Source organism: Pseudorasbora parva, chromosome 2 (assembly GCF_024679245.1).
Source record: "Pseudorasbora parva isolate DD20220531a chromosome 2, ASM2467924v1, whole genome shotgun sequence".
NCBI classification, from domain to species: Eukaryota; Metazoa; Chordata; class Actinopteri; order Cypriniformes; family Gobionidae; genus Pseudorasbora; species Pseudorasbora parva.
In genome coordinates, this window is record NC_090173.1 from 19,919,016 (window position 1) to 19,946,877 (window position 27,862).

General features: G+C 37.9%; 2 protein-coding genes across 5 annotated transcripts; both read right to left on the bottom strand.

Moving 5' to 3' along the window:
* Positions 1–440: 440 nt before the first annotated feature.
* Positions 441–20,537, bottom strand: hmgxb4a (HMG box domain containing 4a). 4 transcript variants are annotated; one of them, XM_067458924.1, is made up of 14 exons: positions 20,460–20,537; positions 20,182–20,382; positions 18,179–18,259; positions 17,991–18,100; positions 14,866–14,944; positions 11,894–12,526; positions 10,078–10,290; positions 7,556–7,731; positions 7,381–7,462; positions 7,234–7,298; positions 6,450–6,552; positions 6,169–6,344; positions 3,163–3,285; positions 441–3,023 (listed from the first exon to the last, which is right to left on the bottom strand). In XM_067458924.1, the coding sequence occupies exons 3-14, from the start codon at positions 18,213–18,215 to the stop codon at positions 2,979–2,981; spliced, it is 1,842 nt and encodes a 613-aa protein (XP_067315025.1). In that variant the 5' UTR covers positions 18,216–18,259; positions 20,182–20,382; positions 20,460–20,537; the 3' UTR covers positions 441–2,978. The 4 variants fall into 4 exon arrangements, with proteins under 4 accessions (XP_067315025.1, XP_067314997.1, XP_067315007.1 ...); XM_067458896.1 differs by having other exon boundaries at positions 17,961–18,100; XM_067458906.1 differs by having other exon boundaries at positions 17,961–18,100; positions 20,178–20,382.
* Positions 20,538–20,719: 182 nt separating this feature from the next.
* On the bottom strand, positions 20,720–27,783 carry ankrd54 (ankyrin repeat domain 54). Its single transcript, XM_067458936.1, has 8 exons — positions 27,247–27,783; positions 25,849–25,896; positions 25,656–25,754; positions 24,959–25,030; positions 24,794–24,841; positions 24,553–24,677; positions 21,579–21,686; positions 20,720–21,072 (listed from the first exon to the last, which is right to left on the bottom strand). The coding sequence occupies exons 1-8, from the start codon at positions 27,611–27,613 to the stop codon at positions 20,998–21,000; spliced, it is 942 nt and encodes a 313-aa protein (XP_067315037.1). The 5' UTR covers positions 27,614–27,783; the 3' UTR covers positions 20,720–20,997.
* Positions 27,784–27,862: the final 79 nt, after the last annotated feature.

The window sequence follows — 27,862 nt, forward strand, 5'->3', positions numbered from 1 at the left end:
AGTGTCACATAAGTAAGTAGGAGTATCCTCAAATCCTTCTCTGAGGGCAGATCATATCGAGGACTCATGACTGGAGCATGGCTCTAAACATGATGGAAAATCTGATTTCTGACTGTCACTGTTATTAGCTCGGGCTAACGGATGGACCTTACAAAGTGGTGACCCCGACGTAATGCAAGTGTCTTTTCAGCAAAATATTGGGATTGCAACAAGCATGAGGTTTGATTTCCTTCTCTTTCTTCAGCTGTTATGGTAAATCCATTCTTATTTGACTTTTAGAAATGTTGGGATTATATATTGAATAGCCTACTGTGATGGGGCTTGAGAATTAGACAACTTACATTGCTTATCAGGGACATGAAAGCGAGAGGAAATGATATCCCTTGCTTTAAATTTCTCCTTGTTTGCATACGCAGCAAGAGAGGACTCTTACACTGGAATAATATCATCCAAATTTTATTTTGGTACTCAAAAGTGGCCCGTAAACTAAAACCTAAATTCAGTTACACTTGTTGATTTTCGTTGCTGTAACAGTGTTCTGAAACTACTTTCAAAAACACTAAAACGCTTTAATGTTCTTAAACGCTTGACTGGTGCTGTATGTCAAAATTGGATGCCACTGTATGTGCACATGAGGAAACTTTATTTATAAAAATACTTTATAACAAACCCACTTCTTTGAGATTTAAAGTCAATGCAAAATGCACATTTTTCAATGCAAATATATTTTACTTATTTTTCCATCTTCTAAAACTACCAACACTTACTTGTTTAAAATGATGACTTTAAAGGTGAACTAAATTGTTGTTGCAGGGAGTTATTATTTTATGGGTACTGATATCTATCATATTGGACACATTTGATGCCACTGTAAAATATGCACAGGCATATTTGATCAAACGAAGCAAACGAAAATGAACTATAATTCGCAGGTTAGTATTCATCATGTTTGTCATGTGATTTCAAAGTGGCGGCTACCATGAAGTGGGACCTGCTCACAGGTTTTTTTCACCCACTGATATGACTGGGGTCTTCATTTCATGGAAGTGCACATTATAAAAATATTTGTAAAATGAGCTATGCAGTTCTTAAGGTATATATAAACAAAAAAATGTAGTGCACCTTTAAAATTATTTCATGCTTGTCCTGTAAACGTGCTAAAATTTGAAAACTACAAGGGTTGGACTATGAAACTGAGGTTTCACGCCTATATTTGCACGGCCTGGTGGCCAATCTTCACTGATTTCACATTCCATCAGTAAGAGCAGATTGTGAAGGCTGAATTAGCAGAGCTATAGCACAGCTGCACATATAATGCAATCCACACAGCATAAAGTAAGACATATCAGAGTTCAAAAGAGGACACATTGTTGGTGCGCATCTCGCTGGCTCAAGTCTTTCCCACCACATAGATGAACCGCATCCAACAGGACTAACTGTCGACGCAGGAGGACGCTGTCTGAATGGGATGTCCAGGTACGAACCTGGATTGTATAAAACAATAAAAATTAAACCAAAGTTGCTCAAATCCCTGCAGAATTAAATTCACATCTCAACTCCTGTTTCCACCAAAACTCTTCTTCGGGAGCTTCACAGAGTCAATTTTAATGGTCGGTCTGCTATAGCCAAACCTTTGGTCTCTCGTGCCAATGCCAAATATAATGTTGATTTCTTTGGTGCCAACAGTGCAAATATTAGACTGTGGACAATGTGAAACATGTATTGATCTCTGATAAGAGACTTCACTGTCTTTCCCATAATCATGAGAGTTATGGTGTGGAGAAGCCCCAAAGAGACTTAACACCCCGACTGCTGCCCAGAGTGAAGCACAGGGAGGATCAGTGACGGTTTGGGCTGTAATATCCTGGCATTCTCTACTGTGATTGATAAGTGCAATACCGAACCGTTCTGGAGGACCATGTGCAGCTAATGGCTCAAACATTGTGCCCTGAAGAGTGTGCTGTGTATCAGCATGATCAGGCACCAATACCACACAGCAAGACTTGTGACAGATTGGTTTGATGAAGATAAAAGTGAAGCTGAACATATCCCAGGGCCTGCACTGTCGCCAGATCTAAATATTTGAGCCACTTTGGGGTACTTTGGAGGAGCAAGTAAAAAAAAAAAAAAATTCTCCACCAACATCACATAGTGACCTGGCCACTGTTCTGGAAGAGGAATGGCTCAAAATCCCTCTAGCCACTGTGAAGGACTTGTATCTGTCATTTCCAAGACGAAACTGATGTAGTATTAATCGCAAAAGGAGGCCCTACACCAGGGGTGGGCACTTTCAATCCTGTAGGGCCACTGAAAAACTTCACATGCCTGTAACCTTCTAGTAATCCTGAGGACATCGATTAGCTGGTTCAGGTGTGTTTGATCAGGGTTAGAGCTAAACTGCAGGACAGTGGCCCTCCAGGCCTGGAAGTGCCCACCCCTGCCCTACACCATACTAATAACTTATTGTGATCTAAAACCAAGTGTTTCAGTTTCATTGTCTAACCCTTGTACATTATTACAACATTTACAATACAAAAATACAATATGCAAGACATGAAATAAAGATAGCGCAGTTAAACTGCTGTTGATATAAATTAAGTCAACTTTAAATTAGAAAAAAACAACATCGGGCCATAAAATTATACTACACATATTTGTATAAAACATTAAAAAAGCATGTGAATTAGACCACATATACTCACAAATACATCTTAAAACAGACCTTGAAACGTTTAGACGCCAACAGAAACGGGGAAATTCAAAAGTGTCCTCTAAAATAGGATATCTTTTTTCTTATAACTATAAAAAATGACTAACATTTTAAATACATTTTTTAAAAACATGTCAGAGACTAAGAATGTCCATTGATCAGAAAAAGTAAAAAAAAACAGCTCTGGTCCTCAACTGGTCCACTGTTTGGTGCTTCTGGGAATGTGTCCAAATGTAACCCAGTCTCTTATAAGTGCCTTTTAAGAGATTTATAGTCCCGGCATTATGTAAGCGATGTTGTCCAAAGTATTTGACTGCAAAAAAAGTAAGTGAGGGTCAGGAGAAGAAATCATAAAGTTTGCATTTGAATTGCAAATATAAAGCTTTTGTAAATATTTGTTATTTTTGGGGACCCCATAATAAAAACAACTGCAGTGTGTGAAAGTGTCTCACCAGGACGCTGCGTGGACAGCCGTTGAGTTGGGGAACTTGTGCTGTCAAGCAGGTTAATGGACCCAGAGCACATAAAATAGAGTCCAACAGAACCGAAAGACTGCCAGACACTGCCACCATCCCCTGCAGGACGAACAGAGACGTTTATGAAGATTATCTACACTGATGAGCCAAAACATTATGAACACCTGCCTAATATGCAGCAAGTCAGTGTTAACTACACTGCAGAAAGGGACATAAATTGAATAAAGTAAATATTCAGACTATGAATATATTAAATATTCAGACTATGTCCGCTTGGATACTCATCAATATGGACATGTTGACATACTTCTTGTGTGAGTTTGTCCGTTTAAGCGCAAGACTTGAAAGAGAACTCAATATTTGCGCGCTGTGAGACGAGCGCGCGCTCTCGGATGATGCACAGCGTCAGATCTTCTCACATCTTCTCATGCGAGAGATGCCGGAGAAAACGACTGGTCATATCCGCACATGCGGCAGCACTCGCATGCATTGAACAAAGTTTACAAAGAGGTGAGACAGCTTGGTAGGTGAAGCGAGTTTACCCATCCCTGGTGCGCGCGTTCTGAGCCGATATCAGACTGAGCGCCCCGTTGTTTTTTAATATTTATGGGGATGAAAATAAATATATTCATAAAGACTTTTTTGAAGTCAAACTCTTTTGACAAAGCTTGAACAAAATACTTTCAAAATTTAAGACTTTATAAAGCCTTGATAAGACTTTTTAATACTTTATAAGGGTCTTAATTTTCCCAAAATTGATTTATCACCTTTTAATACTTTTCAAGACCCCGCGGATACCCTGAGATGGGACGTGCATCGATACGCTCTAGGTGACCAACACCCCTGTCACAGGTTTGTGGTTTGCCCCTTCTTGGACACTACTGGCAAATTCTCACCACTGTTGACCAGGAGCAACACACAAGCCTCCATATTTCAGAGATGCTCTGACCCAGCCGCCTTGCCATATCAATTTGGCCCATGTCAGAGTCACTCAGCTCTTTATTCCTGCCCATTTCTCTTGCATCCAGCATGTTGATTACGAGAACTGATTGTCTGTTTTCCATCTAATAGGTCTGCTTGATTATGGCAAAAATCAGAATCACGATTATTTTGCTTAATATGGAAATCACCACTATTTTTACATTATTATTGGTGGGTGATAATATTAAAGTTTTATTTCATGAGTAATTTTTAAATATATTAGGCTGCTGTCGCTTTAAGAGCAAAAATATTGTTAAACGTGCTCTTTCTCAGCGTTTACATTCACTTAAGACATAACCGACTGGATTTCTACATATTTGTGTGTGAGCTATTTGACAGTTTAGGTGTGTATCTGATGGCCATAGTATATGCATGTTCTGCCCCGTCTTGGAGCACGCACACAGGAGCCCACCTAGGGAACAGCGTCTCTTTTGCAGTTAAATATCTTTTTAATAACACTGTTAAGTATTAAGCACGTCTCTCAGTTTAGCAACAGTAGACTCTATTATACATCTAGGCATGTGCCGATATCAATTTTTCATGTTGCGATTAATTGCTGGAGTTTTATCACGATATACGATATTATCACGATATTGAAATAAGTTGCAAAAAAAAAAAAAGTGTTGCCATAGCATAACAGCTTTAAGAACTATTTTTGTAATAACAAAAATAACTGAATGTTTAAATACAATAATGCACCAAAAATATATACAGCTCTGGAAAAAAAATTAAGAGACCACTTAATACTTAAAATCAATGAGAAATCAATGTTATGTGGTCTCTTGATTTTTTCAAAGCTGTAAAAGTACAATTTTCAAACAGATTAAAGTGCAAAAGAATTAGGCTATAAAGAACAACAGGTAGGCTTACAAATTACAATAAGGTCTCATTATTTAATGCATTAACTAAGATTGAGCAATAGCTACATTTGGTACAGAAAGTATGTTTTGTTAATGTTAGTTAAAAAATACTGATCATTGTTAGTTTTATCTTAGGTCCATTTAAAAAGTTATTTTGATTTTGATTTTAATGTTATTAAACAGTAACTAAGAAATTAACATTACTTAGAATATTTAATTCTTCTAGAGTATTTTTCATTGTCAGTTTGGTAATAATGAATTAACATGTTAACTAATGAAGTCGGATGTCTCAGTTTTACTGAACAATAACAAATAATTAGAACAGTTCTAATTATTAGAGTATGTTGTAGTCCAGATTAAAACATACAAATGTTTAAATTTGAAAATAAATAGCCTATTAAGTCTTTAAGTATTAAGTATTTGGTGCTGTGATGAACAACGTTGAGTTTACAAACCAATGGCTATTTTAAAAACTACAGGCGTTTTTGTTTTGTTTGCTGGTTTCCGGGGTAACCGCGGTATTCTGCCGTTCCATCAGCGCCCTCTGCTGTCACTGAGCGGCACTTCAGCAGCGCGTCTCCTTCACTCGTTCATGTGCTTCTCATTTACACCTGAGCACGTGTCCCTTTGACGGTGTTGAGCATTTATACGGTTGATGGGCAAAGTATTCTTGAGTGCATTATAAAAAATTAATAATTGTGAGTAAATTATTATTTACGATATTTTAAATATCGTGCCCACGATAACAATATCGTGCATATTCATTATCGTGATAAATCGCATTATCGAAAATCGGCACATGTTTATATACATCACTCACTTATTCAGCTGATTTGGATGTTAAATTTGGCTTAGGGAGGAACGAAAGTGCACCGCTGTGAAGGAAAGTGTGCTGGACGGAATGCAGCAGCGGCACAATCATTTTTTTACCTTGATTATCGTGTTTTAATAATTGTTGGAAGCCAAAATCAAAACTTAATTACGATTAATTGCACAGCCCTACCATCTATGCTACTCAGACCTTAATATGTGGCCTTTTTAGGAGATGATCAATAATATTCACTTTACCTGTGACTGCTCATGTTTTGGCTCATCAGTGTACATTAGAAAAGCCGATAAGGGAAATGTTTGCGACACAAACCTCCGTTTCCTGAAGTCTGTGTCCAATCAGAGACAGCGACTCGCCCAACAGCTGCAGGTGAGCTGCTGCATCTATTGGGTCCACATCAGGTACCCGCACCGGAGACAACGACATACCCAGAGATGAGCGGCCCTGAGGGGCCAATCCTGCTCCTAAACTGACACCTTTACTGGAGCCTGAGACAAGCAGAAACACAAGGATCAAAATGTGTTGCTACATGAGTAAAAAAATCAAATGTGTAAGATAGTTAACTGAGAAAAACTGATCAGCTTTGGTCTCACCTTTACTTTTACTGTCTGAGGTTGATAAGGTTTTCCGCTTGACCGTCATAGCTTCAGCTTTATTCTGCTTGTGCTGGAGATATTGAGCTTTCTGTCTCCAAACCTTCCATGTCAGACAGAGGACAAAAAGAGAGGATATATACACAACACTTTCCCCACATTTGACTGAAATTACAAAACGCTGCCATTACGTACACACTTCTTTAAATACTTAAACATTAAGTGTTTAAAGCCAACATGAACTGACCCATCGTGTGAAGATATGACAAATCCTTTGCTAATTTCAGTTTTGTTAATAACTATTAAAACTAGTTTTCAGTAACTGAAATAAAGCTGATATAAAATATAAATATTAGATGAAAAACCAGATGGAAATTAGATAAAATAAAATAAAACTAAAGTAAATTTAAGCTAAATATAAATAATAAAAAGCACATAAAATTACTAAAATGTAATTTTGTTTATAATAAAACTGAAAACCTAAAAAGATCATTCAAATTATATATAAATAATACTAAAATTACACAAGCATTAACCAGCATTACATTATTATGTTAACTATTTTAAGGATAAATTATCAATAACAATAGTGTAAAACAACGACTAAATGACCATTAGTTAACATTAACAAGTCATTTGAGAGATGGAGCAAGTTCATTTTTAAATAATTAACTGTTTTTTTCTATATAATTAAAATAATTTTGAGTGCTACTTCAGGGTGGGGAGTAAAATGTGCTAAGTAATTTCAAGTCAAATCTATAAAGTAAAAGTAAAAGGTGCTGACCAGTTTGTCTTTTTCAGGCAGCTGTTTCCACACCTCTGCGAGTTTCTTACTCAGCTCCCCGAAGTCTGAAGCGAAAAAAGAAGAAAAAATTCAACCAATCACGAAACCGCACGGATGACTGTCAGATGTGCAGAGAACAGCACTCACCTAATCCAGGCTGCTCTGCGTTGATATTGACCCTGTACTCCTTACAGAACACCTGATAGGCTGTCATGTTCTTCTTCTTGGGCTGACGGGATCAAGGGCAGAACATTCAAATCACTGCCAAAATCAAACCTCAAGGTGTTTGTGTTCTCCGGTGTAAGAAAGCGCTTTAATTTACCTTGTCCTTATCGTGTTTCTCTCGCTCCTTTTCCTCTTTCTTCTTCTTCTTCTCACCCATCAGCTCAATGCTTTGATGGTGATGGGATGAGGTGGGTGGAGCCATAGCGTACATGCCACCAGAAGAGCTGTGATTGGATGAGCTGTGAGAATGGGAGTGGCTTTTAGACTGATCACCTGATTAGCAGAGAGAGACAAGTTTAAATTCAGTGAAATCTGATTCAGTGCAACCACGGTAAAATGAAAAACAACAATCAAACCGTTTTAAGCAAGGTTTGAGGCAAGACACTACAGGCAAAAACATTTGCTGCATGCCAAATCACATACTGTCTCTGAGTAGGAACTACATTTGAATTTGACCATTAAAAAAGTCTAAATAAAGTCTATATAGCATGAATGTTTGTAGTATGAATGAAATTTGTCTGTCATGTTGTTACTGTCATGTGACCTACTGTCATGTCATTCATAAATCCTCCCGTGGCCTCATGGGATAGTAAAGTGTCCATCGAATACACACTTCAGAATCTCAGCAGAAGTAGTAAGTCATCCGGGGACTTTTAGCCTGCCCAAATTTTATGAATTTGGACATAATACTCAGTTGGCGTTCTGTTTTCCACATACTATATAGTGGAGAAGTATGAGATTTCAGACACAGCAACTGTTTTTCCATGAACTGGTCTATTTTATTGATTTTGGGCTATCATAACATTTTGGGCAAACATAATGTTTCAGACTAGTGGAAAGAAAACATCAAAAATACCCTTTTAAGCGATTATTTTACTACACATTATCTGAGGTTTTTAAATTCAGTACGCATCTTTTAAAGGCCTTTTTCTCAAAAAGAGTTTTTCTCCTGCACTGAGCCAGATATCTCCACTTTAGTAGCATTTACCTTTTTTTCTGAAGGTTTCCACAGAGAGTTTGTTCACATATTATTTGCCTGCGCTTCCTAAAAACATGTTTTTTTTCTTTCTGGATGTTGACAGTATTTTCTCATTTATGGAGGGATAAAAAGAAATATCTAGTTTTAACTCTGATATGTCAAAATAAGAAGTTGGAAGCTGGATTTATGCAATGTTCAGATTTATGTTTGGACATTCATGCCAATTAGTGCAAATTAAATCAATGCATATTTAGGGTGTGTTCACACTAGTAGTTTGGTTCTCTTGGTTTGTTTGGACCAAAGATTTTTCAGATGGTACTTAACAAACATCCAAAACAATGCTGTGAGTTTGGGCTAATGGTGCTTGTTGTATGCGCATACATATGATGGTAAAGAGCTTATAAAATGTGTAAACGAGTCAAAACATCGTTAGGAATCGCTCCGTCAGTTTATATGGACAGATTTTGACAGAGGGAGTCAGTCTACTCCGATGTACATTTCAAGCAGCTCTATATCCCACAATTCAAACATGATCATGATGTCACAGCAGATCGCGCTTAAGTGTATAATATATTATGTTGAGATAAAATAGCATAATACTTGTAGCTATCTTATGTTCACAGTCAAGTTTATTCTATACATTTTTTTTCTTTTGATTAATATTATTTTTCTCCAACAGCTCATATGTATATAGAATGATGCATAAAACAAATTCATAAGTAAAAAAAAAAATTTTTTTAAATAATAAAACAGCTCAAGTGATCAAGGGCTTAGTGCGTTTCAAGTAAACCTTATGCGCAAGTTCCGCCAGTAGTGTGCAACGCAAGCAATGACCAAATGGAGGGAAGTTACCAAGTTAGAAGCATTCTGTCATTTTAGAGTCACATCTTGTGACATCATGTCCTGTTTTCAGTTCGTTTACATGTCTTTGATCTGTGTCATGCTCGTATTGCATTCAAACCACACAAGAGATCATTTGGAAGAAGACCAAGACCCATCTTTTCAGTCTCGGTCCGCTTGTTTGGTGCGCACCAGGATTCGGTTGGTAGCATCCACACTTATTTAAATTAACCGCATTAACGGACCAAATCGCACCAGGGTTGGTTTTAATCAAACCAAAAAGTGTGAACACATCCTTGAAGACAACATAATATATATATATATTTTTTTTGCAAATTCTTTATTTATCTTACTAATCAACCGACTGTCCATTAGTTATTTTTACCCAGTTCCCCTGGGGTGTCTTACCTTAAAGAAACTGGACCCACTTTATATTAGGTGGCCTTAACTACTATGTACTAACATTGTAATTAATCATTTGATACAATGCACTTATTGTGTACATACATGCTTTTACATTGTACTTACATTTTAAAAATGCCTGCATGTAATTACATCTGTGATTACTACATTTGTAATTACACAGTTGGCACTTCCCTTACACCTAACCCTAGCCTTAAACTGACCCACACCACCACACCTGTCTCTAACTCTACCCGTGTCCACCTCAATATCAGCTAAAGTGTTTTTCAATATAATATGAACACAATAAGTACATTGCACTTACTTTTTGATGTAAGTTCATAGTAGTTAAGGCCGCATTATATAAAGTGGGACCACGAAACTAAAATGTGTCTCACCTGGACAGCTCTTCTTCCCTCCGCTTCCTTTGCTGTGCTTCTTCTCCCTGGATCCTTTCTCTCTGTCTCTCTCTCTGTCCTTTTTCTTTTTGCTCTTCTTGCTCTTTTTCTTCTTTTTAGAAAGATGTGTGTACGAGTCGTCAATCACCAGCTCGCCGGCCTCTAGTTCTCCTCCTGAAGATGAGCTGTCCCCTCCCATTCCTCCGTAATGACCTGATGAACACAAACACACATTTAACACCGCAATAAATTGATGTTAAAGCTTAAATGATGTTCTCAAAGTAGATCACGTTTATGCAGAAAATGACAGAAAATTCACAAACGTTTAAGTGCTACTTGTATCAAGCAAACACCCACAGCATCCTAGAATCACCATTCAGTAAAAATGCAGTGGTTTTATCTTTGTTCAGCAGATCAAAATAACTTCAGTGGAAACGAAACCTGAAAATTAGCAGTTAGAGTCTGTGAAGGTTTCATTTGTTTGTTTTTTTAGAGCATTTGGTCAAATGGATGTTGAAAGTTTGTCATTATACAGACACCAATATTGATCAGGACTGACTGATACTGATACTGAATAAATGCTTTATTTAACCTATAGAAAACAATTGTGCAAATAGTTTGAATAATCATAGTTAGATGTGTTTTCAAGGCCTTATGGTCTATGTGACTGTGAGAAATAATTATTACAAATGTCAGACGCGTCTGAGAAAGTTGTGTGGCCTCTGAGCTGTTTTTGCTTAGCCAGGGTTTTTCCAGTAAAAGGATGAATCACACCAGTGTAATACATCATTTGGTTATTGCGAAATAACAGATAACAAAAATGTATAAGGCGGTGCCCCAACAAAACAAATTCAGACGTCCTGCAGGCATCTCATCTTTTTTTGCTTTGTCCAATAAAGTCTTATTTTGACTCCACCCCTTGAGCTTCATTAGGAAGAAAGAGATGTCTTTTCTCCACAACAATACCGACACATATTATGTTTCAGTTAAAGAAAGAATTATTCAGCTTTTTTTAGGTTTTTATGCAGAACTGATTTTTAAGTATTGTTTTATTTTAGATTTTTTTAGGCAATAATACATATATAAGACAAAAAATATTAAATAATAATAATAATATGCAATAATATTTTTTTCTTCAATAAAAATGACTTCTATTGTTGATACTTATGCCATTATATTTATGATAATTCTTTTGTTATCTAAATCTAAACCAAGGCTGCATTTATTTGATCAATCATACAACAAAAACACTAATATTGTAAAATATTATTACAATTTAAAGTAAGCTTTTTTATATTTTATTTTAATATATTTTAAAATGACATTTAATTTAATGAGCAAAGATGTATTTTCAGCATCATTACTCCAGTCTTTAGTGTCACATGATCCTTCAGAAACACGATGATATGATGATTTGATGATCAAAAAACATTAACGATTATTATCAGTCGATCATTTTTTTTAGGATTTTTTGTTTAATAGAAAGTTCAAAAGATGTATTTACTGTCACTTTTGAACAATTTAATGTATCTTTGCTGAATAAAAGTATGACACCCAACACATTTCTTACTTAAAAATAAATGGCTATTATTTAATTATTATTATATTATTAAATATACATTTTATTTATTGAAACAATACATTAAATAAGTTACTTATTACAGTAACTAGGTGTTTTTCTTAAAATATCCACCAATATGATTTATCAGTAGACCTCAAGACCGGACAGATATTAAAGAACAGATTAAACTGAAAAGTGTAATAATGTCTAATCATAAAGCGCCCATATCTATTTATGGTGCAAGTTCTCACTCACCCACGACCTCCACCTCTTTCCCCACCACAGGCAACGGCTCTCGGCTGTGCTGCTTTTTCTTTGGTGGCTTCGATATAATTTTGTCTTTGTCTTTCTCCTTCTTAATAACTCCTTTCTTCGAGCTGGAGGACGAATGATGGCCTCCCGCCCCCAAAGAGGAAGAAGAATGGACTGGGAAGGAGAATCCCTCGTTCGTCCCTACACCTTCGTTCTTCTCTTTTGAAGAAAGGATGAGCTTCATCTTCAGTCCTTCAGCTTCACAGAGCGTCAGCGGCTCTCCTTTTCCAGCTCCTCCGTGGAAAAGCAGTGACTTCGAGGAGGAGGAATGCTTTTTAGACGAGGACGTGCCGGGTGGACGCGAGTGCGAGTAGGAGTGGCTGCTCTTAGAGCTGCCGTCCTGCTTGCGGTCTTTGGAGGAGTGCGAGGAGGCGTGGGGCGGGTAGGAGGGCTTTTTGTAGAAGTGCGGAGTGGGGTCGGTGCCCGTGGCCAGCGGGGAGGTGATGGCCTCCAGGAGGCCCATGGCTGTATCTGTGGAGTTGGACGGGTGAGAGGTGGACGAGGAAGAGAGGGAGGGCGAGCGATCGGAAGACTTGCGCTTCTTTTTGTGGGGCGGCTGACCAGAGCTGTGATGGTCTGTGGAGAGAGTTTAGAGACCATTTTAAAGCTGCATTAACTCCAACCGTTGCACATATAATGCATGTCAATGGGGTCTAAACATAATTATACCCCATTGACATACATTAAAGTAAAAAATCTTGGAGTAAAAAATCTTCATTTGTGTTTTACTGAAGAAAAAAACACAGCTACATCTTGGATGCCCTGAGGCTAAGCAGAAAAACATCAAATTTTAATTTTTGGATGAAATATCCCTTTACGCAAGTGCATATGACATTCAATACCGTCTTCTCTTCACCGACCTCGATTCGTAACGGTAAGCTTATGATTTATAATTTGAGATGTTGGATCCGATTTCATGGGAAATGTCAGTTTGGTGTCATTCGGCTTTGCGTTCGTAACACAAATGAGAAGACCTGGTTTCTATATATTATGTGTGCTGAGGATGCAGTTGCTTAGAATTTAAACATGTCATCTGGATGGCTGCTTTTAATCTAGAAAGGACTAAACGGCAATCATCAGGGGAATAACTTGCTGTCTGTCTGTCATGAAACTGTGGAGAGCCTGCAGTCAAAAAGGGAAAGCGCCAGATCCCTATGGAAAACGAGAGTATATACTGGCATGGCTTAGAGGTGGCAACTCCGAGATCTCAAGGGACTGAAGGCTGATGCAGAGACGGCTTTCTTCTGCTGCTGAAGTAGCTCAATAAGTAGCCAGCTAATTTGCAATGTGTGATCTGATCTGACTGAGCATCAGTAATGGGATTTATGCATACTAGGACAGACAAATCCATGTACAATGACAGATCTGCTTTGATGTGGTGATCATAGCTTCATCTGTGCAGAGTATAATAACTCATAATAATAACTCAATTAATCAGCACAATAAAGCTGCTTGTTTTTAATCACGGCACCTGTTAGTGGGTGGGATATATTAGGCAGCAAGTGAACATTTTGTCCTCTAAGTTGATGTGTTAGAAGCAGGAAAAATGGGCAAGCGTAAGGATTTGAGTGAGTTTGACAAGGGCCAAATTGTGATGGCTAGACGACTGGTTCAGATCATCTGTAAAACTGCAGCTCTTGTGGGGTGTTCCCGGTCTGCAGTGGTCAGTATCTATCAAAAGCTGTTCAAAGAAGGAACAGTGGTGAACCGGCGACAGGGTCATGGGTGGCCAAAGCTCATTGATGCACTTGAGGAGTGAACGCTAGGCTGTGTGGTCTGATAAAACAGATGAGTTACTGTAGCTTAAATTGCTCAATAAGTTAATGCTGGTTCTGATAGAAAGGTGTCAGAATACACAGCGCATCGCAGTTTGTTGCGTATTGCCCATGCTGACCCGTTCCCCGCCAAAAGCGCCGACAGTGGTACATGAGTCTCACAACTGGACCTGGGAGCAATAGAAGAAGGTAGCCCGGGCTCATGAATCACGTTTTCTTTTACATCACGTGGACGGCCGGGTGCACGTGCATCGCTTATCTGGGGAACACATGGCACCAGGATGCACTATGGGAAGAAGGCAAGCCGGCAGAGGCAGTGTGATGCTCTGGGCAATGTCTTGCTGGGAAACCTTGGGTCCTGCCATCCATGTGGATGTTACTCTGACATGTACCACCTACCAAAGCATTGCTGCAGACCACGTTCACCTTTTCATGGAAACAGTTTTCCCCGGTGACTGTGGCTCTTTCAGCAGGATAATGCTCCTGACACAAAACACAAATGGTTCAGGAATGGTTTGAGGAGCACAACAACGTGTTTGAGGTGTTGACTTGGCCTCCAAATTCCCCAGATCTTAATCCAATCGAGCATCTGTGGGACGTGCTGAACAAACAAGTCCGATCACGGAGACCCCACCTCGCAACTTACAGGACTTAAAGGATCTGCTGCTAACATCTTGCTGCCAGATACCACAGCACACCTCTTCAGGGGTCTAGTGGAGTCCCTGCCTCAACGAGCCTGATCGGTATATTTATAAAGGTTATAAATATAGAAATACTTCTAAAAAGCATTTACATATAAAAACGTACAATACAGAAACAAAAATATAGAATATTAATGTAATATACATTTTATAATGGCTGTTTACTTTTTTGTGCTTAGAAAACAAATATGCTAATGTAAAATTCTACTGGCATCAAGGCACAACATTCACCAAATTGCACTATTTGGAAGGTACACATGAGAGAACATTAATCGAGCTGCAACCCATGAAGAATGTTTCTGTAGCTTCAGAGGATTGATTTAATTATGAATGCTCCCTTAGACAGGAACATCCCAATAAGAAGCTCTCTAACACTTTTAGTTTTGGATATGTTGGAACAGAGCCAAAGCTGCCTCTAAAACAAGTCAAAACTCCTCACCTCTGTGATAGTAGTCATCACTCAAGTGCTTCTTTTTTTTCTTGTGAGAATCTCCTCCTAATAGGAAAAGCTCAGAATCCTAAAAAGACAACAGTGCATGTTGAAACAGGCATGATATGTACCACAACGATAATGTGAGTGAGGAAACAATTCACATATGGTTACTAATCTAATACTACAGCTACAATGGGAATGCTCTTTGTAGGGATGCTCTGATCAGGAACACTGTTTTGCGTGTGCTTTAGCCCTGCGTGACTGTACGAATAAATAATTATTTATTTATTTTATTTATTTCATATGGACATAGCAATAACATTGGGCAAACCAGATGCATTGTTTAAAGTGTTATAGCACATCTGCTAATTTTCAACACCTGTCCATAGGGGCTTTTACAACAGAAAAAAGTATGAATTATGAATTATACAACAGAACAAAGTATGAATTATTAACAGAAAAGAATAATGAGCCTTCAAAATAGATAATGCTTTATAATGAACTCTGATAGAGAGCTACATATGACAATATTTCTGTTCAATAAAATGCCTTACTCACCTGCTGAGTAATAAAAACACCATCTCAGCATCACTTTTACAACATTTCAAACCGCTCAGTTCTCACCATCTCCGAAAAGAAAAGCCAGTGTTGAATCAGTTTTTTATGAGCTGTTTTCTGTCGCGTTCTCTTTTTGCCGGCTGACTCTCCTCTGTTCTGCTTCTGTTTTCTTTTTAAATGGGTGATTTCACCTAACCTATGCCCCTCCCACACCATACACTCGTCCATGTAGCTAGAGCAACTTCCTGCAAAAACCACCTAGCCTGGTCTGAAATATAAACACTTATATTAGGCTTACCATAGTGAATCACGGTAAGACAAAATGCATTTTGGAAAAAGGATTGATGATGTATTGACTCTTTAAATGCTGTTAATTTTGAATAAAAAAAGTTACATAGGTTTATTTTAATGAAAGAAACTATAATATACATTTTAAAACAGACAATTTTATTAGGCCTAATAAAAACAAGTAGGCTTACACAAAAAAATATCCATTTAAAACAACTTTGCAACTACCATTTTCAAGCCCCTGAAACAGGAAGACAGGACAGGACAGAGCAACTCCTCCCCTTTTTTAAAATAGCCAATAGCGTGTTTAGTTTACATGATCACAGCTTGGCCAGAGCCATTGAGCTCAGTAAAGCCACAGTTTCCTCCCAATCTCGAACCGTTACTCCTTCTAATCTCTTCTATATGGCTTTAAAATAAAGCCTTCTGTGCAGAATTCAAATGGGCTTGATGTGTTTTTTTGGTCTGCGCCGATTCACTCATAAGATGTGGAGCAGACTGTGTGCGCTCAGCGGTTCGTTTGACTTTGCAGCTACACTGTGTAACTTTTTTAGTTTCTTAGCTAAAAACACTTAGTTCATTCAAAAATATATGTGATTATTAATGTATTTTCTTCTTTCAAGTAATAAATTATTCTCGAAAGTTTATAATATGCCATTGAAAATACATACGGGTGAAGGGTTCGAATCACGGTCGCCATATTGCCCCTAACCTTATCGCCCCTATGGATCGCCCTCCATCTTGAAAGTACATTAGCCAAACATACCCATAAATTCAAGCTTCGCCTTTCGCGTTTTAACACTCGTTGGCACTCATGGACAAGGTTGAACTGGAAGCCATGTCAATCTTGGACTAAATAGGCCACCGTAGAAGTTAAAATGAAATCAGAAATGAGAGGAACAGAAACTAATATTCACTGGATGTTCATGTACCTTTTCACCGCTAGATGGGGGAAAATATCACACAGTGTAGCATTAACGTGAAACCAGACTTAATGCGCTCCAATGGAAAGCATATTTTTACACTGCCTGAATTGTTCCCTATCCCATATATAGTGCACTAATGTAAATGTGTGAACAAGTGATCGATTTCAGCCGCAGTTTCAGCCTCTATTTGTAATGAAGGGGACGGGACGGGACGCTTCAGATTCTAGAGAGCATTTGATTGGACAGAAAATCTGATGAGACGCTGTAGTGCAGAGTGATGTCATCAAAATCATTGATTCATATTGGCAGAAGTGAAAGACTGTACATTTTGAATGTTTTTATCTTTTAAATGCAAATGTTGTCATTGTTTTGGACCACAAAAGCTTAACAGTATGACTAACATTTTCATATTAAAAGCCAAAAAACTTCAGTAGTTGTGTAGGCTGTCAATGGAGGGACAGAAAGCTCTTAAGATTTGATTAAAAAAGATCTTTATTTGTGTTCAAAAGATGAACGAATGGCTTATGGGTGTGGAACTATTTTCCTTTTTGGGTGAAATAACCCTTTAATGAGAAGAAACAGCTGCTACTCTTATGGGAGTTTTTATATATAGATTTTTGAATTGTATCCCACTTTGTAACAAACATTATTATTATTTTACTTTACATAAAATTTTTCATCTTTTCTCAACACTTCAAAAAATGATCACGCAGGTGATGACAGGAAAGAGCCTTAAAATAGTATGCTTTTTGTCAGCTTGTGTGATCAGACAAGTTGCGAGTCATAGGAAGCGAGTATCAGGCGAGTGATCGCAGCATCCCTAAGCAAGAGTCAATGACACTTGGCCTGAGAGGGAAAAACACAGGTCTAAATCCTTCTCAGACCACATGTCATATCTACCTAGGTAACATAACATCAAGTTGCGTATTTATTCATATAATTTGAATCTACAAACAGACAAAACACTAACACTGTGTCTACACTGGATGTGAATGGGGCGACGTGACAAAAGAACCCATTATAATCAGTGATGTTGTCTCCGCTGGATGTGGCGCGGTGGACACGACAAATCCCAGACAGTAAAGTGATGCCTCCTTTTATTTATGATGTAGTGACATGAAGGACATATGCGTTGCAATGGTCACTTTGTCGCATCCAGTGTAGACAGCAGCTTCTAGCTGTTGCGGTGCATCAACAGACACGGTGTTACAGAATATATATATATATATACACACACAGATCAAATCAATAGACGCAATAATTCTGGTCAACCTCTTGTTAATACGATGCAACTTGATGTTGGATGTTACCGTAACTCCCTGCTGTTACCTTGGGATGTTTCTTGGAGGTTTTGCGCACCTGCGCTGCGATTTCTTCCTCCTCTCTTAACAGATCTTTATACGAGCGTCTCTTCTCTCTTTGGCTGCGACCTGCAACAAGACCGACCTCTCCTTCCATCCCCGAAATATCTACAAGAAAAGCAGTTTTGCTGTAGGTTTTCAATGGACACGTCTGGGTGCAACATGCTTTCATCTGACAATCATTACCCATCATTCCTTTCTTCTTTATCTCCTCAAAGGCCATAGTCAGTCCTGGTTCTTCAGGTGGGACTGGTTAGTCTTGTGACTCTAATGCACAAAAACAAATTAAAATCATCAAGTTCAGTCCAAAAAACACTTGACTAGAACAAAGTATTTAAAAAACAGACTATCTACAAAAGCCTTTCCAGCTTAGATAACTAATAACTGTCTCTGTGCAACTTGCACTTCCATATGTACTGTTATCTGAACTACTCTGTTGCAGACTGAATGTTAGACTGTACAATTGTTTTGCATGAAATTTGATTATTATAAATATTGTATTTTGTGTGTGCTCTTCCAGGTTAAGTCTAATACTTGTATTCTTATCTACCACTTTTAGAAATATATACCTCTTTTAGCAGTCTTTTAGCAATACAAGTCTATAACATTCTCAGTCTAAAGAACATTTGGTAACACTTTAGTTTAGTTGCTTATTAGCATGCATATTACTAGGATATCTGCTGTTAATTAGTACGTATAAAGCACTGCATTATTCTGCATGACTATATTCCCTTAATCCTACCCAAAACCTAAACTCAACTACTACCTTACTAACTATTAATAAGCAGTAATTTTATTGAGGCAAAAGTCACAGTTAATAGTGAGAATTGGACCCTAATCTAAAGTGTGGCCGAACATTTTAATGGTAAAATTTGTTGATTTTTTAAATACTTTTTTACATTTATATTTTTCCTTGGAAGACAAATAAATATGCATTACATCAGGACTGCCAACTCTCACGCATTATATTATATGATATAATAAAATATACCCTTTTCATATATATTTATAACTGTACCTTGTGTTAATATTATTAAATAGACAGTTCTCTTTTGACTGCTGTTATCAATCTCTTTCTAGATTTTTCCTCTTTCTGAAATTTGTGAAAAGGGTCCATTTTGCATAAAGAAAAAAATTATATTTTTTACTCTAATACCATTAAAAAGTTATCATCATCCCTGGTAGCACACATACATCGTGAAGACATCTGTGATGTGCGTGTTTTCATCTTGAATAAGATTTTTTTTTAACCAGTGTTTGCTCATCAGCAATAAAACTCTGAGACACTTCCTGTCAGATGTAAAATAGACACAGAGAAAACGTCCTTAATATGCTTATGATTTAGAATAAAAATGACCTTTTTTAAAGATGTTTATCGGATGTTCATACAGATGCTTTCCAGATGAGCCGCTCTTTAACAGACATCTTTGAGACGTACAAAGTTAATATTATTATTTTTTTGTAAAGTGATATGCAATTGTATACAAATCATTTGTTAATCATGTTAATTATAATAATGTACAATCTGATATTCCCTTTATATTTTAAAACATTGGTTGAGAAAGATTTTTTCCACATATTACATAAAGTATGTATCCAAATAAATCAATATAGAATTTATTCAATATCGACACCAAACTTATTCCCACTCAAATTGAACTTGAAAGTTGGCAGGGCTGATTATGCTAAAAGATCATTCGATTATAGGCTAAAAGCCAGGAAAGTTTGCTTTAGAACAATATACATTGTAGAATTTACTATACAAATAAACCTGAATTCAATTTAAGTTTTCATTTGAATGCTATATATGATGCTTAACATATGTAAAACCAAATAAATGAAAGGAACTAATCCTGGAAAAATTATGGGAGGAAAAGCAAAACTCATAACAAACACAGTTCTTCAGTTTTCTGATTACAAATAAAGGTTTTTTTTCTAATTCTAATAAAGTTGCATGCAGAAGTGTTAGATAACTAAATATGTGCTACTGAAGGCACACACACACACACACACTCATTAGTGACAGATCAGATCAGGCTCTGCAACACACATCAGCCTTCCCTCAGCCACAACTTTAGACAAGCTTCCAGTGACATTTGCCGGAGTCCCAACAACACGAACGAGATGTGCCTCAGCACTCATTATTGCACATTTCCCGCCTACTTTTGAAGAAATGCACACTCACACACCCCCTTCCCCTCGCTTCATCAGGATCCAGCGCTTCCCTGTTTCAGCTGAAGTGGATTCGGGCAGCTGCGGACGTGTCGCGCGTCTCTGACGGCTCGTCCAGCGCGCGCAGACCCGCGGCCGCGGTGCACATAGGCCGGTATCGGGTTACAACTCGATTAACGGAGCGTTCTCGCCATGCAATTTTATGGGTTTCTTCAGTACTGCAAAAATAGCACGAAATGCATGCAATTTGTATGCAGAATACGGAAGTTTTGTGCAAAAATCAGTGAAATATTACCTCGGGTTGGCTGTGGGTTTAGTTGGCGCGCGACGCCATCTTTGATGGGAGTCAACAACAAAGCAGCCAAAGAGGAGGAGGAGGGACTTTGAGACCAGAGAGTGTATCACAACAAAGTCCTCATGTTTGCAACCCAAAAAAACCCCTCATGATAAAAGTATTAATTAGCGATATTTACTATATAAAAGCGATATCCAAATTAACAGCTTATACTTTAGTGTTAATATTGTTACATCATTGCATCCAATACAGAGTCCACATTCACTTTCGACATTATGTAATTTATTTGGCTGTCTTCAATCACTTACAAAAATGGATATACAGTAAACTGTGACATAGTAGGCTACCATAAAGGCATAACAGAAACAAACTGTTCCAGGAGCAAAAATAAAAGGCAATTCATGTTCTCAGTCAAAATTGAAGTTAAATAACAGGAATTACACCGTTGTGTTATACATGTAGGCATGTCATAAATAGTTTTCGTATTTTCCGAACAAAAGCCACAGTTGTCCCATCCTCTCACGTCTTCCTTCCATCTCTACCTGTCTCCTATATTCTGCATCTGAATACTAAGAGACGTGAAGCTGGCCAGTAGGTCCGTCACCTCGTCCACCTGCGGATCACATGAAAGAATCAACCCGTCCCAAAGAGATCAAAGACAGAGCACTATAGTTAAAAGGATACTGATGCAGGACATATCAGCACCTTATTGTTTTTCAGATGTACAAGCCTTTTTTAATAATTATTTTAATAAAAAAAATTTTTTAAACAAATTAGAATGTAAAACTCAAACCAACTATTTGTTGGTTATCGGCCAGAACATAAAAATAAATAATGATCAGGCTCATCTTACCGATATAGGCGAGAATTTCATTATCACTGCATCCCTATAAAAGAGTTCATATTTTGTATGTAGGGTGATTTAATGGTGGCTGGGACACTTTTTACCATTGAGATGACTTGGAAAAAATGTCCCAATCACCCTGAATTCACCCTATCTATTATTTAATCTGTTTCCCTGAAGTACAACCCTCAGAAACTGAGCCGCTGACTGCTTTTAAAATAGGGAAAGAGTACATGCGCTCGGCGGTTTGATCTTAAGATGTGTGTGAGCCGTACCTGCTCTCTGGTACGGGTGTTCTGCAGCTGGTTTGAGATGTGCTCTAGTTTCTCTCGCTCCTCACTCTGTCCCATTATATTCAGATATTCCCGCAGCATTTGAATGATCTACAGACATATCCAGATAACATTGGTTCATCTTCCATTACAGCACATATACAAGCATGAACAGTACAACAAGAGCATCGGAACAATCTGAAAAGTGTGGGCGGAGCATATTATAAACCTCATCAGTCTGGCTCATGTATATTAATTAGGAGACATTCCCCAGTTTCACAGACAAGGCTTAAGCTAGTCCCGGACTAAAATGCATGTTTGAGCCGTTTTAACTGAAAGCAACTTGCATTGTTTTGTCTAAAGATGCGCATCAGTAATGTTTTTCTAAGGCACATTTATGAAAGCTACTTAAATGCCCTAATTCATCAATTTTTGAAACCAGCAGAAGCTTTTTACGCAAAGGCACTTTCATAGTAATCAAAATTGAACTGAAATCCTGATATGGCTTAGTGGAGGGGTCAGGAACCTATGGCTGGCGAGCACACCTGGTTCTTTGACAAAAATCATGTGGCACTTCTGGTCTCTCACCATTAACCCACAAGTGATCGTTAAAAAATGCTTTCTGCAGAAAACTCAGCCCATGACAATTTCTTTGTTATAAAGCCTACTGAAGTTAATAAAAAGTTTATAATAATAATAATAATAATAATAATAATATATTTGAAGTAGTACCAACCAAAGTTTATGTTCAGTGCTGCTTGCGAGTGTCACGACAGCAATCAATTGCAAACTACTTACATTTCTGAAGTAACCGAGAGCTCCTGCGCTGAGATTCAAGTTTTGGATTTTTGCAATCAACTCCGATTCAACTCACTTTTGTTGCGATTCTTTTTTCGTTTTGACCAAAGATTGGAGGGACATTTTCAGTGAGTAGTAAATAAGTAAGTAAATAAATATAAAGATACATTTCTAGCTCTTATTGGTTTTAAATTGTAATTTTTGCCACCCTTGAAATGGTTCATCCGAGCCCCCTGGTAGTAAACAGACTAAAAAACCAAGCTCATTCAAGCACATGGCATGCATGAATGGCACCTAAAATATTGTTATGTAGTGTATATAATAATCCCTGTGTGCTGTTCAGTTTAACATTGTGCCATTGTGTAGAATGTATGATGCAAACTATATGTTGAAACAACTATAACATTACAACACTGAAATAAGGGTGTGCAGTTCACCGGTCAGTCAGATGTGCGTGAAAGTTGGCTGGTAGAAAAATCAAGAAAAAAAAAAGATAAACACCTTCACATCATGCATCTATTATCATTTTATGTATTTAGACTGTATTTAGTATTTAGACAAATATGTGTATGTGGGCACCACCTGGGTTATTCTTGGGCAACGTGGGTACTGAATGAGCATAGGCATAAAATGGGCATTTTATCTGGTGCTGGTGCCTATACCTGGGTCAACCATGTAGTTGATGTAGCTCAAAACCTTACATTGTGGACAACATAATAAGGTTTCACCTTGTAATGATAAATCCTGAAGTTTATAATACTTTAGACATGAAGAAAACATTTACATTTGTGCATAAATGTCTGTATTATGTGCACTGGGTGGAAACCTTCAATGTAGGAAACTTGCCATATGCTATTTATAGAATGAAACTGTGACAAAAAAAACATAATTAACTTATATGAATGAAAGATAATAATAAGCATTACGCAATTACATATGGCTTTATTTGAATGTTTCAGCATGACATACCATATCTAGAAATGCATCCTAGTGATGTCATTACACAAGGCATAAAAGATCTGCTGAACTGTCCTAAAGAACCCGTTCCAAGTCATTCTTTGGATTTCCAATCATTATTAGCAAGCGAGAGTAGTATTAATGATTAGCCTTTGGAATCAACCCAATTTCCAATGCCTCATAATCGATTATTTTTGGAAAAATATGGCTGTTTGCCCCATGTACTATGCCTAACCCCTGGCATAGTACAATTCTCAAAGTATCAAAGGCTGCGATTTACTTAAATAAATACATGCTCTGCGTGTTTCAGAGTAAAGCACAGCACTATGAGTGTCTCAGAGCAATTCGGTTCACAGTAAATGCTTTACTTTAAGGGGTCCCTGCGATTTTATATCCAAATAAAAGTTTGATGGTTTGATGTTTGAAAATTCAGAAATTAAGACAGTTGCAATGTAAAATAAAATTATATACTTTTTTATTATATACTTGTTTTTTTTTACTGTGCAATATTACAATAGTAATATTTGTTATTTTGTTTTTATTTAGCGATTTTTGTTGTTAAATACCACTAATAATAATTACTTTATTATTATTAATTAAAACATTAAGCTAAATTTTTTAGCCCTACAAACAAGCAGAGCAAACCTGTAAGTTTTAATTTTAAATTGTAATCACAAATATTAAAAAAAAAATATCGCGATTACATTTCCCCCCTCAAAATTGCACAGCCCTAGAAGACACGTGTGAACAGCACATGCTCAGCTTTAAATCTGCAGATAAAATGTCAACATTATGTGAATTAATGTAATCTGTCATGAAAAGTAAATGTTATGACATCCACTATTTAACTGTTTATATAAAAAAATGAATTGAGTAGAAGAAAAAAAAGTTGTCTTTAAAAAGTGATTTTAACATGATTATAAAAACTTCATAATGTGTAATTTACATGCGTGTATACAAATCAATAAATAGTAACTTTTAATATTACAGTAATGTATCAATTGAAAGGATTTCCTGTATAGTTTACAGCATTAGTTGAGAGAGATTTTTTTTCTCTTGAGAAAAGTTGCCATGTAATATTCCTGATATATTTTCAAACTATATCGGTATCGGAGTTGCATCGAATTACAAGCTTGTGAATCGAAATCACATTAAATCGTAAAACTTGTGTCAGTACCCAGCCCTAGCATTACATACAGTGTGTCAGGCATGTGTTAATCACCTGTGTGACCTCTCCTCTGAGGGTTTCTAGGCTACGGGAGTCTCCCTCTTGTAAGATGTTGAGCTTTGAACGGGCAAGATGAAGAGGAGTCCTTCCAGCACGGTCCAGCGCATCAACACGGGCACCTAAGGGATGGGTTTGGGGTTAAACATGTACTGTTTTTGTTACGAAATATCAGAATGATCTCAGATGAATAAGATTTAGATCCATTGGTTTTTCAGTCGTAGATAATCAATCGTACCTCCCCGCAGTAAAGTTGTGATGACAGGCACATGGTTGGTGCAGGCAGCTGTAAAGGGCCATTTAACTCACAGTAAGCTTATTTCATACAGCTTTGAGACTATAATTATACATAATGATGCAAAACAACATGTGACCAAACTAATTCAGTTTTGGACATTATTACCCAGATGCAGTGGCGTGTTTCCGAGGCTGTCTCTCTGGTTTGGGTCAGCACCATAACTCAGCAACAACTGAACTACATTGTTACAAGTGGAGATGGAAAGAGAAAGAGGAAGATGTTACAAGAGGACCTATTATGACCTTTTACAAAGTCTGGATTTTGTTTTTGGTGTCTATTAGAATGCTTGAAAAATTCCTTTTTTAGACAATGCTCTGATTGGTCAGTTGGACCAGAGTGTTTTGATTTGTCAACCGCTTTGAGTGTCCTTCAGAAATGCCATTGCCCTTACCATTTTGGTGAGCTTTAATACACTATCAACTATATTATATATATAGGGGAAGAGCAGCGGTGGTTCTGACTTCAGTAATATTGAATGGTGTTACAGTGCTTAGATTGAAAACAAGTTAAAACAGTAAAAAATGTCCTCTTTAAATGTTATGCTCTCAAAATGTTAGTACAATTAAGCCACAATTAAACATTTATATATATTTTTTATCAATTAAAACACAAACAACCCTTTCATACTGTTTTTCCACAAGTGTGCTTGTGTTGTTTTTCTTTAAAATAAACAGCACTTGGTTTGATATTTTGTGATGCCATTTATTTGTGGTACTACTGCATATAAACCATTAAACAATAACATATCATGCAATGAATGCCACTATGAAAAGTTAATATCAATCAGTTTATCTGATCTTACCAATACTCTCATTGCCATTGCAGGAAGAGAAGTGTAAGGCCGTCCTGCCCTTGTCATCAGCAGCACAAGGATCAGTATCATCTTCCAGCAATCTGCGAACTAGAATGGGAAAAAAGTAAACAGACTTTAATTTCACTGTAGATCAAACCTTAGCATCAAATGTGTCCACTACTGTCACGCTGATGATTCTCACCTGTGTCAATATCATTGGAGTTGGCAGCTTCTCTGAGCCTCCTTACAGCTTGGAGGAAAAAAACAATACAGAATTGATTGACAGGAACAATAAATGGTTATAAATGGATACATTTACTATATTGCCAAAAGTATTGGGACACCGCTCTAAATAATTGAATTCAGGTGTTCCAATCATTTCAAGACGCTTCTACAAATATTTGTGAAAGAACGGGTCGCTCTCAGGGGCTCAGTGAATTCAAGCGTGGTACCGTGATAGGTTACTACCTGTTACCACATGTCCATTTGTGAAATGTCCTCACTACTAAATATTATACGGTCAACTGTTAATGGTATTATAATAAAATGGAAGCAATTGGTAACAACAGCAACTTAGCCACGAAGTGTTAGGCCACATAAAATCACAGAGCAGGGCCAGCTTATGCTGAGGTGTACAGTGTGCAAAAGTCACCAACTTTAGTCAATAGCTACAGACCTCCAAATTTTGTGTGGCCTTCAGATTAGCTCAAGAGTGTGTAGAGAGCTTCAACAATGGGTTTCCATGACCGAGCAGCTCATCCAAGCCTAACATCACCAAATGCAATGCAGTGTCAGATGCAGTGGAGTAAATCACACCACCACTGGACTCTAGAGCAGTGGAGACGTGTTCTCTGGAATGACGAATCACGCTTCTCTATCTGCCAATCCGATGAACAAATCTGGGTTTGGCGGTTGCCAAAAGAATGGTACTTGCCTGACTGCATTGTGCCAAGAGTAAAGTTTGGTGGAGGGGGGATTATGGTGTGGGATTGTTTTTCAGGGGTTGGTCGGTCTTGGCCTCTTAGTTCCAGTGAAAGGAGCTCTAAATGCTTCTGCATAACAATACAATTTGGACAATTTCATGCTCCCAACTTTGTTCATGACTGGCCTGCACAGAGTCAACCCAATAGAACACCTTTAGGATGAATTAGAGCGGAGACTGAGAGTCAGGCCTTCTCGTCCGACATCAGTACCTGGCCTTACAAATGCGCTTCTAGAAGAACAATGCGTCCAAAATTCCCATAAACACACTCCTAAACCTTGTGGAAAGCCTTCCCAAAAGAGCTTATAACTGCATAGGGTGGGCCAACCCCATATTAAACCCTACAGATTAAGAATGGGATGTCATTAAAGTTCATGTAAAGGCAGGCGTCCCAAAACTTTTGGCAATATGGTGTACATGGATGGATGTTCCTGTAACCCATTTGTCTGGTACAAAATTGTGTAATAATTGAGGTCACTGCATCTGATAATTGAGGTAACCAATGTGTACAGAGTAGCCTATAAATATATACCACCAAGAAAAAATATATATCTTTATTATTAGACATGATGTAACCGTTGTAATGTGTTGTTGTGACATTTCCGTTGATGCACACACCATACAGGTCTTTTCCAATGGGCCCCATGTTCCTCCGGGCTCTTCCCAGCCGCCTCACCCTGCTCGACGTCATCTTGCCCGGCGAACTCCGTCCCGCCTGTAGCAGTTCACCGGGCTTCCATAACAAGTGCAGATAGCGGAGCTCCGTGTCCGCGGACGGTCGGGTTCGGTTTAGTCTCAGGGCGCTCAGCGTGTCCAGACGGGAGATACTGAACCCGACCGCACCTGCAGCCTCCATCGGAGTCTCGTCCTCGCTTTTCTCGGTGTCTCTCACAGCAGCCGGTCCGCTCGCTACCGTATACTCTCCCTCCGAACTGGACCGCTCGCCATCCGAGGCGGCTGCAACAAGTGCGTTTGACCCGTCCATATCAATAAGGCGTTTAACGTTACTGGACTAATGTCAGCATGTACCAACAGAACGTAACTGTGTCTTTTGCACAAAACTAACGCAACATTGTCGCACACGCGCTATTCTTCAAGACTGCATTTCGAGCGAGGTTTTTAAATAAAAAAGCAACTGCTTTTGCGTTCATTGCGATCTTATGCCGAACATGAATCGTTCCGTGTTCTAGAGCAGTTGAACTATGAGCCCTATTGAGCCAAAATGGCGCTGTGT